The 11,920-nt window shown below is 37.6% G+C and overlaps 1 protein-coding gene across 1 annotated transcript; it reads left to right on the top strand.

Annotated features, from left to right (window-relative positions):
- The first annotated feature begins 90 nt into the window (after window positions 1-90).
- Window positions 91-8,640, top strand: orc4 (origin recognition complex, subunit 4). The gene is made up of 14 exons (XM_073870642.1): window positions 91-184; window positions 977-1,033; window positions 1,166-1,242; window positions 1,352-1,442; window positions 1,766-1,841; window positions 2,410-2,495; window positions 2,567-2,615; window positions 2,693-2,844; window positions 2,953-3,126; window positions 3,368-3,454; window positions 3,562-3,672; window positions 3,816-3,909; window positions 8,176-8,243; window positions 8,379-8,640. The coding sequence occupies exons 2-14, from the start codon at window positions 983-985 to the stop codon at window positions 8,559-8,561; spliced, it is 1,299 nt and encodes a 432-aa protein (XP_073726743.1). The 5' UTR covers window positions 91-184; window positions 977-982; the 3' UTR covers window positions 8,562-8,640.
- Window positions 8,641-11,920: the final 3,280 nt, after the last annotated feature.

The following is an 11,920-nucleotide window of genomic DNA, read 5'->3' as shown; positions in this document are numbered from 1 at the left end:
TAATATATTTATTGTAAGCCACTATTCCTCCTTCGGCTTCATACTCCACCCCAGTAGGTGGCGGAAATGCACCGTAAGTTGGTTAACCACCTGCTGTAAAATATAAACGAAGAAGAAGAAGAAGAAACTATCTGCGCATGACCGGAAATACACGTGAAGCGTCGCCAAAACTCACTATACACGGGTGAGCTCAAACTGTAGTTTATGTGCTTTATATATTTATATGAGTCTTATGTTATATATGTAGTTTTAAATGAAAGTGAATGTATTACAGTTAAACCGGACTGTTGCACTGTAACTATACATTTAAAAGAAGTATTAAACTGTGCTCAACTTTTGTTTGACAAACACAGATGTCATATTTAGTTTTTGAACTGACTTCATGTTTGACTTTTATCTAATTTTTTGTTATTTTGACAGAATGAGTATTTAGATGAGAGGTCAGATTTATTATGCAGTTCTTTGAAGGGCTGTTCTGTTGTCACACTTGTGTTTATATTTGTTATCTCTGGAGGACTCAGTTGTGAATCATCTATCATCTCTCGTATCTCACTATCTGCTTGCATTATAAAACACAGTCCCAGTATATCAATGTATTGAATGGGTTCCCAAACTTTTCATTTTGCGTCTCACTGAAGTATGTGACCCATCAACACATTTTTAAATGAGAAAACACGCTTTTTTCTCTTTTATAATTGAGCAGTGTTCATTTTCCTTGTCATTTTATTAATAAAGTGTAAGTTTAATTGAAATATCAAAATAACTTATTGTCTCTCATATCAAAATCATTATCATTACTTGTTGTCACTAATTGGACTAAAGTGATTTTTATGTCATTCAATGCAACAGCCAAGCGACTTTACGTGACCCACAAGTGTGTCCTGACCTACAGTTTAATATCTCCTGTCTTAAAGCACATCATTATTTCATTATCTCTTACTAATAATAAGTATTTTATTGTACGTTTGTTGTGTAGATCAAGATGAGCAAACGTAAATCTGCAGCCCTGACTGAAGCTCAGTGTCTATCTTTGGTCTGTCTCATCTATTATTATTCCTTCATGTTTTATTTTATTTTTTTACTTTAAAGACGTGCAGATATTGGCTGGGAGTATGAAAAGTTTCCTGAAAGATTCATTTGTATTTTATTTCTGAATTGTATTAAGGCTCAAAAGATTCTGCGGGACAGATTCTGTCATCAAAAACTTCCAGATCGACCCGTGGGTCTGGAGTCACAGCACAGGTGACAATATACATAAACACCTGTTGTGTGTGTTTTAACTTTAACCCTGTGTGTGTATTCGTGTTTTAACATTAACCCTGTATGTGTGTTTGTATTTGTGTGTTTTCAGGCACTTGTTGGAGTTGTTGAGGCGTACAGCGGTTCATGGAGAGAGTAACTCTGTACTTATTGTTGGACCGCGTGGAGCTGGTAAAACTATGGTACAAGTTTTGTCATATTTCTTCCTTACATGTCTGCCTGTCTGTCCATCAATTTGTTGTCTGTCAGGCTCAAGGGATGAATCTGTAGTGAGGGCATCTACTAGATTTACTGTATTATTACTGTGTTTCAATTCTTAAACTTTGTGCTTAAACTTGTTGTCTTGGTGTTCTTTTGTTTTAATGCTCCATATTGGCTGATTCTCTTGTTTCTGGTTTGTTGATTAATAATTTTATAATCATATTGCGTAAATTTCCATCTAAGTTCTTTAGCTATGTTGTGAGTTTAGTTATTCACATTGTTTGGTGTGTGTATGTGTGTGTAGCTCTTGGGTTGTGTATTGAGTGAGTTGATGAATCTGAAGGAGGTGCAGAAGAATGTTCTCCTGGTGGAGCTCAACGGTAAGAAAATAAAATCAGACTTTATTAAAAATTCATTTTTCTTTCCTGATTTCAGTCGGATAAATGAGCTGAGCTCATGGTAACTAGGGCTGTGCAAAAATATCCATACAGCTAACTATCTTGATAATTTTCTCCACGATAGTGTATAGATATTTCAATTTCTACTATCAATATTTTAAAAAGTTTAATAATCCCTCTGTGTGCGTCAAACAACCTCCTCCACCGCCGTCGTAGTTGTCGCTGTCCAGTTGTCTGTCATATACGGTCAATGTCTCAGAAGTTAGCGGGAGTGAAAATTAAAAAATACCTGCAGCTTTCAAAGCCGACGTGTGGAAGCACTTTGGCTTAAAAAAGAAATTAAAAAAAAAAATCAGCTCTATTATTTTTACATTTTTGATAAAAAAAAGAAAAAGCATTGCAATGTATCACAGTGTGCAACGCACTGTACCGTATTGTACGGTATTGTGACGCATTGTATCATGACCCACGTATTGTGATATGTATCATATAGTAAGGCCCTTGCCAATAACCAGTCCTAATGGTAACAGTGTTGGTTTGGTGATCACAGGTCTGCTGCAGACAGATGATAAAATCGCTCTGAAGGAAATCACCCGACAGCTTCATCTGGAGAATGTTGTTGGAGATAAAGTCTTTGTGAGTATCTGAGGTTAATATTTCTGTTATTTTTGATATAAAATTTGTTCTGATTCGTTTGTGTGTTTCAGGGCAGTTTTGCAGAGAATCTGGCTTTTCTTCTGGAAGCTCTGAAGAAAGGTAAGACATCATCATCACATTACTACAATCAGTCTGTGTATGTTCAGTAGTTGATGTCCTCTTTGATGTTTTGTTAGGTGATAAGAGTCGCAGTCGTCCTGTGCTGTTTATTTTGGATGAGTTTGATCTGTTTGCTCATCATAAGAACCAGACGCTCCTCTATAATCTGCTGGATGTGTCTCAGTCTGCGCAGACACCTGTGGCTGTCGTCGGCCTCACCTGTAGACTGGTGCGTCTGCTCTCTTCATACGTCACACCTTCACTTATTCAAGTAAATATATATAAATAAGTTTGTTATTCATCGTGTTGTACGTGTACATGTTGTGTGTTTTGTCAGGATGTGTTGGAGCTCCTGGAGAAGCGAGTGAAGTCCAGATTCTCTCACAGACAGATTCATCTCTTAAGCTCTTTTTCATTCACTCAATATGTGGAAGCGTTCGGCTCTCAGCTCAGTTTACCTTCAGATTTCCCAGATCCCAAATTCAGTGCTGAGTGGAATCACAGTGTCACGGTATAAACACACCAGATGTAAACAAACAGCTTTATTAACTGGAGCTTTATGAGTTATTTACAGCTGATGGTGGTGTCTGATCTGAATAGGTTTGAGCGTTGAGATGACAAAACCACGGATAAGGGTTTGATACCCAAGTATAAAAGTCTATCTAAAATGTTAAATGTATAATAGCATCTTCTAACAACTCATTTCTAAACATTAAAATGTTGATAGATTGGCACTTTTTTAATCTCTCTAGAAATTACGTGAGGATAAATCTGTGGAGGAGATTTTGCGTCGACAGTTTAACTCCAGTAAAGACTTTCGGTCTCTGTATTCACTGCTGGTAATCTCCTCATCTCATCAGTTCATCATGTTGTGTTGATGAATCAGTGTTTTTGTATCAACGTGTGTGTGTGTTTGTGTATTCACGTGTGTGTTTGTGTATTGTAGTTTTTAGCTGTTAGTCGTGTGTCTGTATCTCATTCGACTCTGCGTGAGTCTGATCTTCTTGAAGCCAGTCGATTGATCACCGCTGATCCTAAAGCAAATATCCTTCACGGTATGTATTCAATATATTTCATAAACCTCTTTTTTTATATGCCTGTAAATCTATTTGAATTGAATTAGATGATTAAAGTGAATTTAACATACACGCTTTTTATGTGCTTTCGCACACATTAAATATGTTTGTCCTTCATCACGGTCTGTCTGTTCTGGAGCTGTGTCTTATTATCGCCATGAAGCATCTCAATGACACTTATGATGGAGAACCGTTCAATTTCCAAATGGTCCATAATGGTATGACATCACAAAACCCCTGAGATTTAACATGCCCCACATCCTAAACCGCATACTGTGACAGTACTGTAGGTACTGAATTAGATACTCAGGGTTCCCACGGGTCCTTGAAATCCTTGAAAGTTTGTGAATCTGGGGGAAAAATTCAAGGCCCTGGGAAGTTTTTTAGGGTTTCGAGCACGAAGTGCTGAAAACCTATTGTATTTGTCTGTTTTATTAGGGTTTCGAGCACGAAGTGCTGAAAACCTATTGTATTTGTCTGTTTTATTATTATTATTTTTCCGCCTTAAAACGCATCGCCCAGCCCAAACCGTAAGTCATAGAAACTTGCCACTTGGTCAACTGGTTGTATATTAGCAGGCTACTCAGATACAGTGAATCAGCCAAATCGGCCCATAGGTGGCGCTATAGCAATGCCCGACGCGTTGGGCATCATAACTCCTAAACCGGACATCAGACACTCAAGTGTTTGGTATCATTGTAATCCCTGGCTCAAAACTTAAAAAATGTATATCTTCGATTTCATTTCCGGTATGCACATTTTTTCGCTAATTTGCATAATATGCATTTCAAGTCAAAATGAACTAGTCCTAGGTTTTTCGCCCGATCAGAATCGTTCCAATGCAGGAGAAATCTGTGGAGTGAGTAGGTAAATAATTATCGAACAGAATTTGAAATTCCGCTTCAGGGTCACTAGGGGTCACCAAAACTTAATACAGTAAGTAGCCTATCGTCACTGAAATGGCTATAACTCGTGAACGGTTTGAGATATCTTAACGAGGTTTGGTACACATGTGTACCAGCTCACTCCGGGATCACAGTAAAAAAGATGCGGATTTTGGCCACTAGGTGGCGCTGTAACAGGCTTGAGATCGGGAATGGCTATTACTACACAACCGTTAGCCCGATACACTTAATATTTTGTATTGTATGTCTTTGTGCAATGTACCATAAGGGTCTAGAAGGACATTGGCGTATCTTCAAAAACATGGCCGTCGTCGGCCGATGAAGGTTGAGGACTGATTTGACAGGGTTAACAAAGGTCGATCGGAACGAAACGCACTGTGCTTCTTCGTGTACTGCTCCTGAAGGCCTGTAAGAATTTTGGTGTCATTTGGCCACTAGGGGGCGTAATACCGTATATCGGTGCCTTATCACCTGACGTTTGACGTACACAAACAAACATGACATCATATGATAGATCGGCTCATGACGAAAAACTTTGCCTCTGGAAGCGTTGCTGTCAATCAAATGGTTTGTGAGTTATTGGCGATAACGTTCAAACCTACTTTTGCGAACTAGTCCTTGGTTTTTCGCCCGATCTGAACCTAACCAAGGCTGATTGATTCTGTGGAGTGTGACTATAAATAATTATCAAAAAAAATTTGAAATTTACATTCAATCACGCAAGGAGTGGCCAAAAACCAAACTGGGCGGAGCTTAAAACATTAAAACGGCCATAACTCGAGAGTCGTTTGAGATATCATCACGGGGCTTGAATCATATTTGTAGGCCATCGGTCTAAGGCCGTGATATAAAAAGCTCGCCGATCGGACACTAGATGGCGCTATAACGGGGAAAATGGCACTAAATACTGTGATTATGCAATGGTTACAACTTTCACGCCTATAATTTTATCTGTGGTCAAGAGATTTTCATGGGAGTTGTTTTTTTTATCATCCTGAATTGTTTCCATGTCCTACGATACCAAACATACCAGGTTTTGCCTTACGGTTAGTTCTGCACTGCAAAAACTGTGCTTACAAAACATGCGTGAATAACTCTGCGAGGGTTATTCCGATCGACTCGAAAACACCATAGGAAGAAATTTACTTTACCTTCTGAACAAAAAACTCTATTGGTGTTATGTTAAAATTTCCATCAGAAATGGCCGAAAATTGCAAAAAACGAAAAATTACATTCATTTTTTGTGTTTTCTACACATAAATGGTTATAACTCCGCTATGAAATGACATTTTTCTACCAGATTTGATATGCTGATGTCTGAGCAGAGTCTGAGGCAATACAAAAAAAATTGTTTGCCTACACCACTAGTTGGCCTCATAATTGAACAAAACCTTTGACATTGAGTAAGCCCAATGGTCATACAATTGTTTCTTCACTAAACTAAAGTGAATAGCCGTGATACTAGCTACATGTAACACAGTCATGACCCGAGGTTGCATGCACGAGTTTGACATAGCACCACCTAGTGGTTATTTGTTTTTTCACTTAAAAATACTGCAACCTTACATCTAAAATCATGAGTCATCATAGATTGTGCCTTTCATGGCTTTGAGTATAATCATTGGTGGATTGCAGTTCACTCCCTAGCAACCAATGAGAATACCCTAGCAACCATTTAGCAAGAGCTGTATCTCAGTATCAGAACATCTTAGAGACATGGGGTTCAGCTATGACGACAACTATGAACAAGTGTGTCTGGTAGCTTACTTTTCATCATTTATTTTGTACAATGCAGCAAATCTACTCAGGCATGCCCTTAAAGGTCATAAGATCCCAAATCGCTTGAACCCAAGCGAATGACTTCACATTAAGCACGTGACATGTTTGTCCTATAGGTGCACGTGTGTTTAAGCATACATAGTCTGTATGAACTGTTTCTGACCATCTCTTTCGTTTTTGTGGATGCTGGATCAGCCTGGTCGACGACGTCTGACATCTTTGATGTGCTGTCCACTGTAAGTCTTTGCGGTCTGCTGCGCTGCTGTTTGTGTCGTATATGCACGTCCGCAGTCTGTTTGAACTCATTAACCCTATTTTAACATTTTGTGACCCGAGTTTTGCTACTGTAAGCACCACAAACATATCCTTCAGTGTTCTGTTTGTCAATGTTCCGTGAGAAGAGAGGGAGACATTTCACTGAATGATAGCACCTTTTTTGCTGACAACTATGAACAAGTGTGTCTGGTAGCTTACTTTTCATCATTTATTTTGTACAATGCAGCAAATCTACTCAGGCATGCCCTTAAAGGTCATAAAGTCCCAAATCGCTTGAACCCAAGCAAATGACTTCACATTAAGCACGTGACATGTTTGTCCTATAGGTGCACATGTGTTTAAGCATACATAGTCTGTATGAACTGTTTCTGACCATCTCTTTCGTTTTTGTGGATGCTGGATCAGCCTTGTCGACGACGTCTGACATCTTTAATGTGCTGTCCACTGTAGGTCTTTGCGGTCTCCTGCGCTGCTGTTTGTGTCGTATATGCACGCCGCAGCCTGTTTGAACCATTGATGACCATACTACGACTCAATGGCCTTTTAGTTAGCCATTTCTGAATTGTATGTTTCCGTATAAATCTGAATAACTAATTCTCGTTAACAAATTATCCTCATAACGTCACATTAAGGACATTACGTGTTTGTCTTATATGTGCACATGTGTGTAAGCATAAATAGTCTGTATGATCCATTTTTGACCATCTCTTTCGTTTTTCTGGAGCGAGGTGGTCTATCATTCATTGTGTCTGTATTCGGGTGCAACTCCTCAGCCTGGTAATCGACGTCTGACGTTTTTGACGTGCTTTAATGCTCGAAACCCGGCAATTGCTGCTTGCAGCTATATTTGAAAATTTTGTATTTTATGCCGACTGTTTTTCGAATACTATGAATTCAGACATACTATTCACCTTGCATACTGCTTTTTGCCTACTATATAGTAGGGAAGTAGGCGGTTTCAGACACAGTGATGATGCTTTGCAGGCCTGGAAAAGTCTGAGGAGTCCATGGAGATTCATAAAAAAACTGAAAGTCATGGAAAAGTTTTTGGGATTGTCTATATAGTTGTGAGAGGGGTAACAAACACATTAATATGTATTGATATATGCTGTTGATCAAATAACTAACACTATGATGTATTTAAAGCGTACCGTTTAAATTAGTATACAATTTACCCCTACTAGTTTTACTCGTATTAGGTTTTGCATTAATAGATGATTGTCATCCATCACCAGTGAATCTTTCTTTTTAATAAGACAGTGTTCTGTCTAAATGATTCATTCTCAAGTTACACTTAAAGGTGCGCTGTCTTAGACAATGACAATGTTTCGAACTCTGCAATTCACAATCTCACCACTAGATGCCGCTAAAAGTCCCACATTGCACCTTTAAACAATTCATTGTGCATGATTATTATTGGATTGTTATATTCACATTCATGCTGATATAATATCATGATATTACTTTAATGCTGTAAATGTCTGTCAGCTAAAATATAAATGTGCTTTTAATTTTCTTCCTTAGAGTTTACGAAGTTCATTCAGAGGAAATCTCACTCCATTCATAAGTTTGAGAAGCCTGTGGTGATGAAGGTCAGTGTGAACGCTCACATGTGTTAATGTCTCTCACATAGTGTGAAAGATCAGCCTTTGATTTCATGTTTCAGTTGTGATGTTTCCTCATATTAATGTGTAAAATCAATGAAAAAAAGTGTTTTAACATTTCAGGCGTTTGAGCATCTTGTAGAGCTGGAGTTGGTGCGTCCGGTCGACAGCGCTGCGTCTAAAGTTCAGCGTGAATATCAGCTGATGAAATTAATGCTGGAACACGGACAGGTGATGGAAGCACTGCAGAAATACCCACAATGCCCTACAGATGTCAAACAATGGGCTCTGTCAGCATTCGCCTAGTTCTGTAAATCAACCCAGAAATACTGTGTACAAAATTGTGTATAGTTCACTTTGCAATAAAAGTTTATTTAAATACTGAGATGTAAAGCTTTAATGGTGATTAAAACATTTAATGATTATTATAAACACTGCGAAAACTATCAGTGTCAATAATGTAATATCACTTGAGAATGTACAAATATGCTAAAATAGGAAATGCTGTTATCTTGCTTTTCTGTATGTAAATTATGTGTGAACACTTTTAAAATCTCTATATAGGAAATATGACATACTGTAGTAGGCTGTCTTTACAAAAACATATATAACCTTATAGTAGAATTAAAAAAAAAACTCCATAGTAGGAATAAAAAATACGATTGATGAACTGAATGTAATGGGTGCCATCAACTGTGTGCTTACCATCATTTATCACAATACTTCCAAAATATTTTTTTCCTACTATGGAAGTCAATGATTACAGTCAGCTGTCATTTCTCAAAACATCTTCTTTTGTGTTCATCAAAAAAAAAAAATCATACAGGTTTAAAACAACATGAGGGTGAGTAGCCTAAGTGATGACAGAATTTTTATTTTTGGGTGAACTATCCCTTTAAGAGCACAATGGTGACCAGTTTAATTTAAGGCAGGCACGTTTTGAAAATAATTGTCTTTGAAGGTTTGATTCCCAAATAGTTTTAGGGCCCTGTCTAAAAGTTAAAAAAATATAAATGGTGCCATCTAGTGGACTTTCATGATTAACAAATATGAACAAAATGTACACTCATAATGGCATACATAAAAAAACAATAGTTAGGCGCACAAATATTAGGAAAAAAAAACAAAAAATATAAAGGAATAAAATGGGGGTTATTTATGCTCTAATATATCAAAGTCTCTTATCAGTCTAACACATTTACGAGCCTATAATTTGAAAATGGAAAATAGCTATAAAGAAAAATCGTTTATAAACATAGAAATGAATGTTAGATGAAAATAAAACATGATAATGGATTTAATTATTGTAACTGTAACACACAGTTAAAAGTAAAGAATATGAACCATTAGGCCATTTGTATTTTTTATTAATAATATTAATCCAGTGAAATAGTCCTCACTGCAATCGCTTTTTCATAAACAGTGATTGAGGCGTTGAATCGAATTTGTCAATAAATATTACATTTATTTTAAAGTTAAGAAGTTTAATGCCTTAGTCATTATTACACTGCACGACAAAAATCCACATGGTTAGTTAATTTTAGGACTAAAAGAGGTAGAATGGACTTAAGAGGTAAGATGTGTTCTTCAGTTGTGCTGCATTCTAATGAATGTGTGACTTTTACAAAGGAAAATGTTTTTTTATTGACTTCTTTTTGCTTTTAAGCAAATTTTATATTCACTAGATTAAATGGAGTAACTCTGAACCCAATTTTGTTCATTTTCAAACAGCCTTTAAAGTATATTTAGAATCGTAAAGAACAAAAAAGCCAGAAAACGGTTTCTCTTTTAAATGAATTTAATATATGTTTGTTAATTTTTTTGTAAAGTATGTTGTGAAAATATGTGATGTTATATGCACTTGACCTTTTGTATAATTGCCATTTTTTCGTAAAAAAAAAACAAAACCTCGATCGTGGTTGGTTGGATGGCTCCGCAGCCCCTCGATCGTGGTTGGCTGAATGGCTCGGCACCCACGTGACCCAGATGTTAACACAGATGACATCATCTTAAGGCTGTGCAATTGGGCAACTAGTTGAAAGGGGTGTGTTCAAAAAAACAGCAGTGTCTACCTTTGACTGTACAAACTCAAAACTATTTTGTACAAACATTTTTTTTTTCTGGGATTTAACAATCCTGTGAATCACTAAAGTAATATTTAGTTGTATGACCACAGTTTTTTAAAACTGCTTGACATCTGTGTGGCATGGAGTCAACCAACTTGTGGCACCTCTCAGCTGTTATTCCACTCCATGATTCTTTAACAACATTCCACAATTCATTCACATTTCTTGGTTTTGCTTCAGAAACAGCATTTTTGATATCACCCCACAAGTTCTCAATTGGATTAAGATCTGGAGATTGGGCTGGCCACTCCATAACATTAATTTTGTTGGTTTGGAACCAAGACTTTGCCCGTTTACTAGTGTGTTTTGGGTCATTGTCTTGTTGAAACAACCATTTCAAGGGCATGTCCTCTTCAGGATAGGGCAACATGACCTCTTCAAGTATTTTAACATATGCAAACTGATCCATGATCCCTGGTATGCGATAAATAGGCCCAACACCATAGTAGGAGAAACATGCTCATATCATGATGCTTGCACCTCCATGCTTCACTGTCTTCACTGTGTACTGTGGCTTGAATTCAGAGTTTGGGGGTCGTCTCACAAACTGCCTGTGACCCTTGGATCCAAAAAGAACAATTTTACTCTCATCAGTCCACAAAATGTTCCTCCATTTCTCTTTAGGCCAGTTGATGTGTTCTTTGGCAAATTGTAACCTCTTCTGCACATGCCTTTTTTTTAACAGAGGGACTTTGCGGGGGATTCTTGAAAATAGATTAGCTTCACACAGACGTCTTCTAACTGTCACAGTACTTACAGGTAACTCCAGACTGTCTTTGATCATCCTGGAGGTGATCATTGGCTGAGCCTTTGCCATTCTGGTTATTCTTCTATCCATTTTGATGGTTGTCTTCCGTTTTCTTCCACGTCTCTCTGGTTTTGCTCTCCATTTTAAGGCATTGGAGATCATTTTAGCTGAACAGCCTATCATTTTTTGCACCTCTTTATAGGTTTTCCCCTCTCCAATCAACTTTTTAATCAAAGTACGCTGTTCTTCTGAACAATGTCTTGAACGACCCATTTTCCTCAGCTTTCAAATGCATGTTCAACAAGTGTTGGCTTCATCCTTAAATAGGGGCCACCTGATTCACACCTGTTTCTTCACAAAATTGATGACCTCAGTGATTGAATGCCACACTGCTATTTTTTTGAACACACCCCTTTCAACTAATTCAACTAGTTGCCCAATTGCACAGCCTTGGGAGCGTGCGTGTCATGAGTGCTGGGTCTCGTTTGTTTTCTGGGAGTCTACTGAACCTACTGGTGGCTTGTTTGCCACGTAGCAATAAAGGAGTATGCTGGAAGCCTTGATTGTTCTGGTTGGTCACATTGTGCTGCTATTATTTTGAACAAGACTGTATGTAGCTAGCTAGCTAGGCAGATAGATAGATAGATAGATAGATAGATAGATAGATAGATAGATAGATAGATAGTGCACAAATAACACGGTATAATGCAGTGTATATTAATCTTTCTGCATTACATGCGAACGGCCCCTATGCTAATAGAACTCTGTTTTTGTCTCCCTGTCTCGTCCTC

This window comes from Misgurnus anguillicaudatus, chromosome 8 (genome assembly GCF_027580225.2).
Source record: "Misgurnus anguillicaudatus chromosome 8, ASM2758022v2, whole genome shotgun sequence".
NCBI classification, from domain to species: Eukaryota; Metazoa; Chordata; class Actinopteri; order Cypriniformes; family Cobitidae; genus Misgurnus; species Misgurnus anguillicaudatus.
Note: the sequence above shows the minus strand (reverse complement) of the source record. Positions and strands in the feature narration are given on the sequence as shown.

Coding starts and splice junctions, on each gene's coding strand:
- orc4 (XM_073870642.1), top strand. CDS start 983: ATGAGCAAACGTAAATCTGCAGCCCTGACTGAAGCTCAGTGTCTATCT. Junction 1,034..1,165: donor AAGCTCAGTGTCTATCTTTG/GTCTGTCTCATC, acceptor AATTGTATTAAG/GCTCAAAAGATTCTGCGGGA. Junction 3,673..3,815: donor AAGCAAATATCCTTCACGGT/ATGTATTCAATA, acceptor CTTCATCACGGT/CTGTCTGTTCTGGAGCTGTG.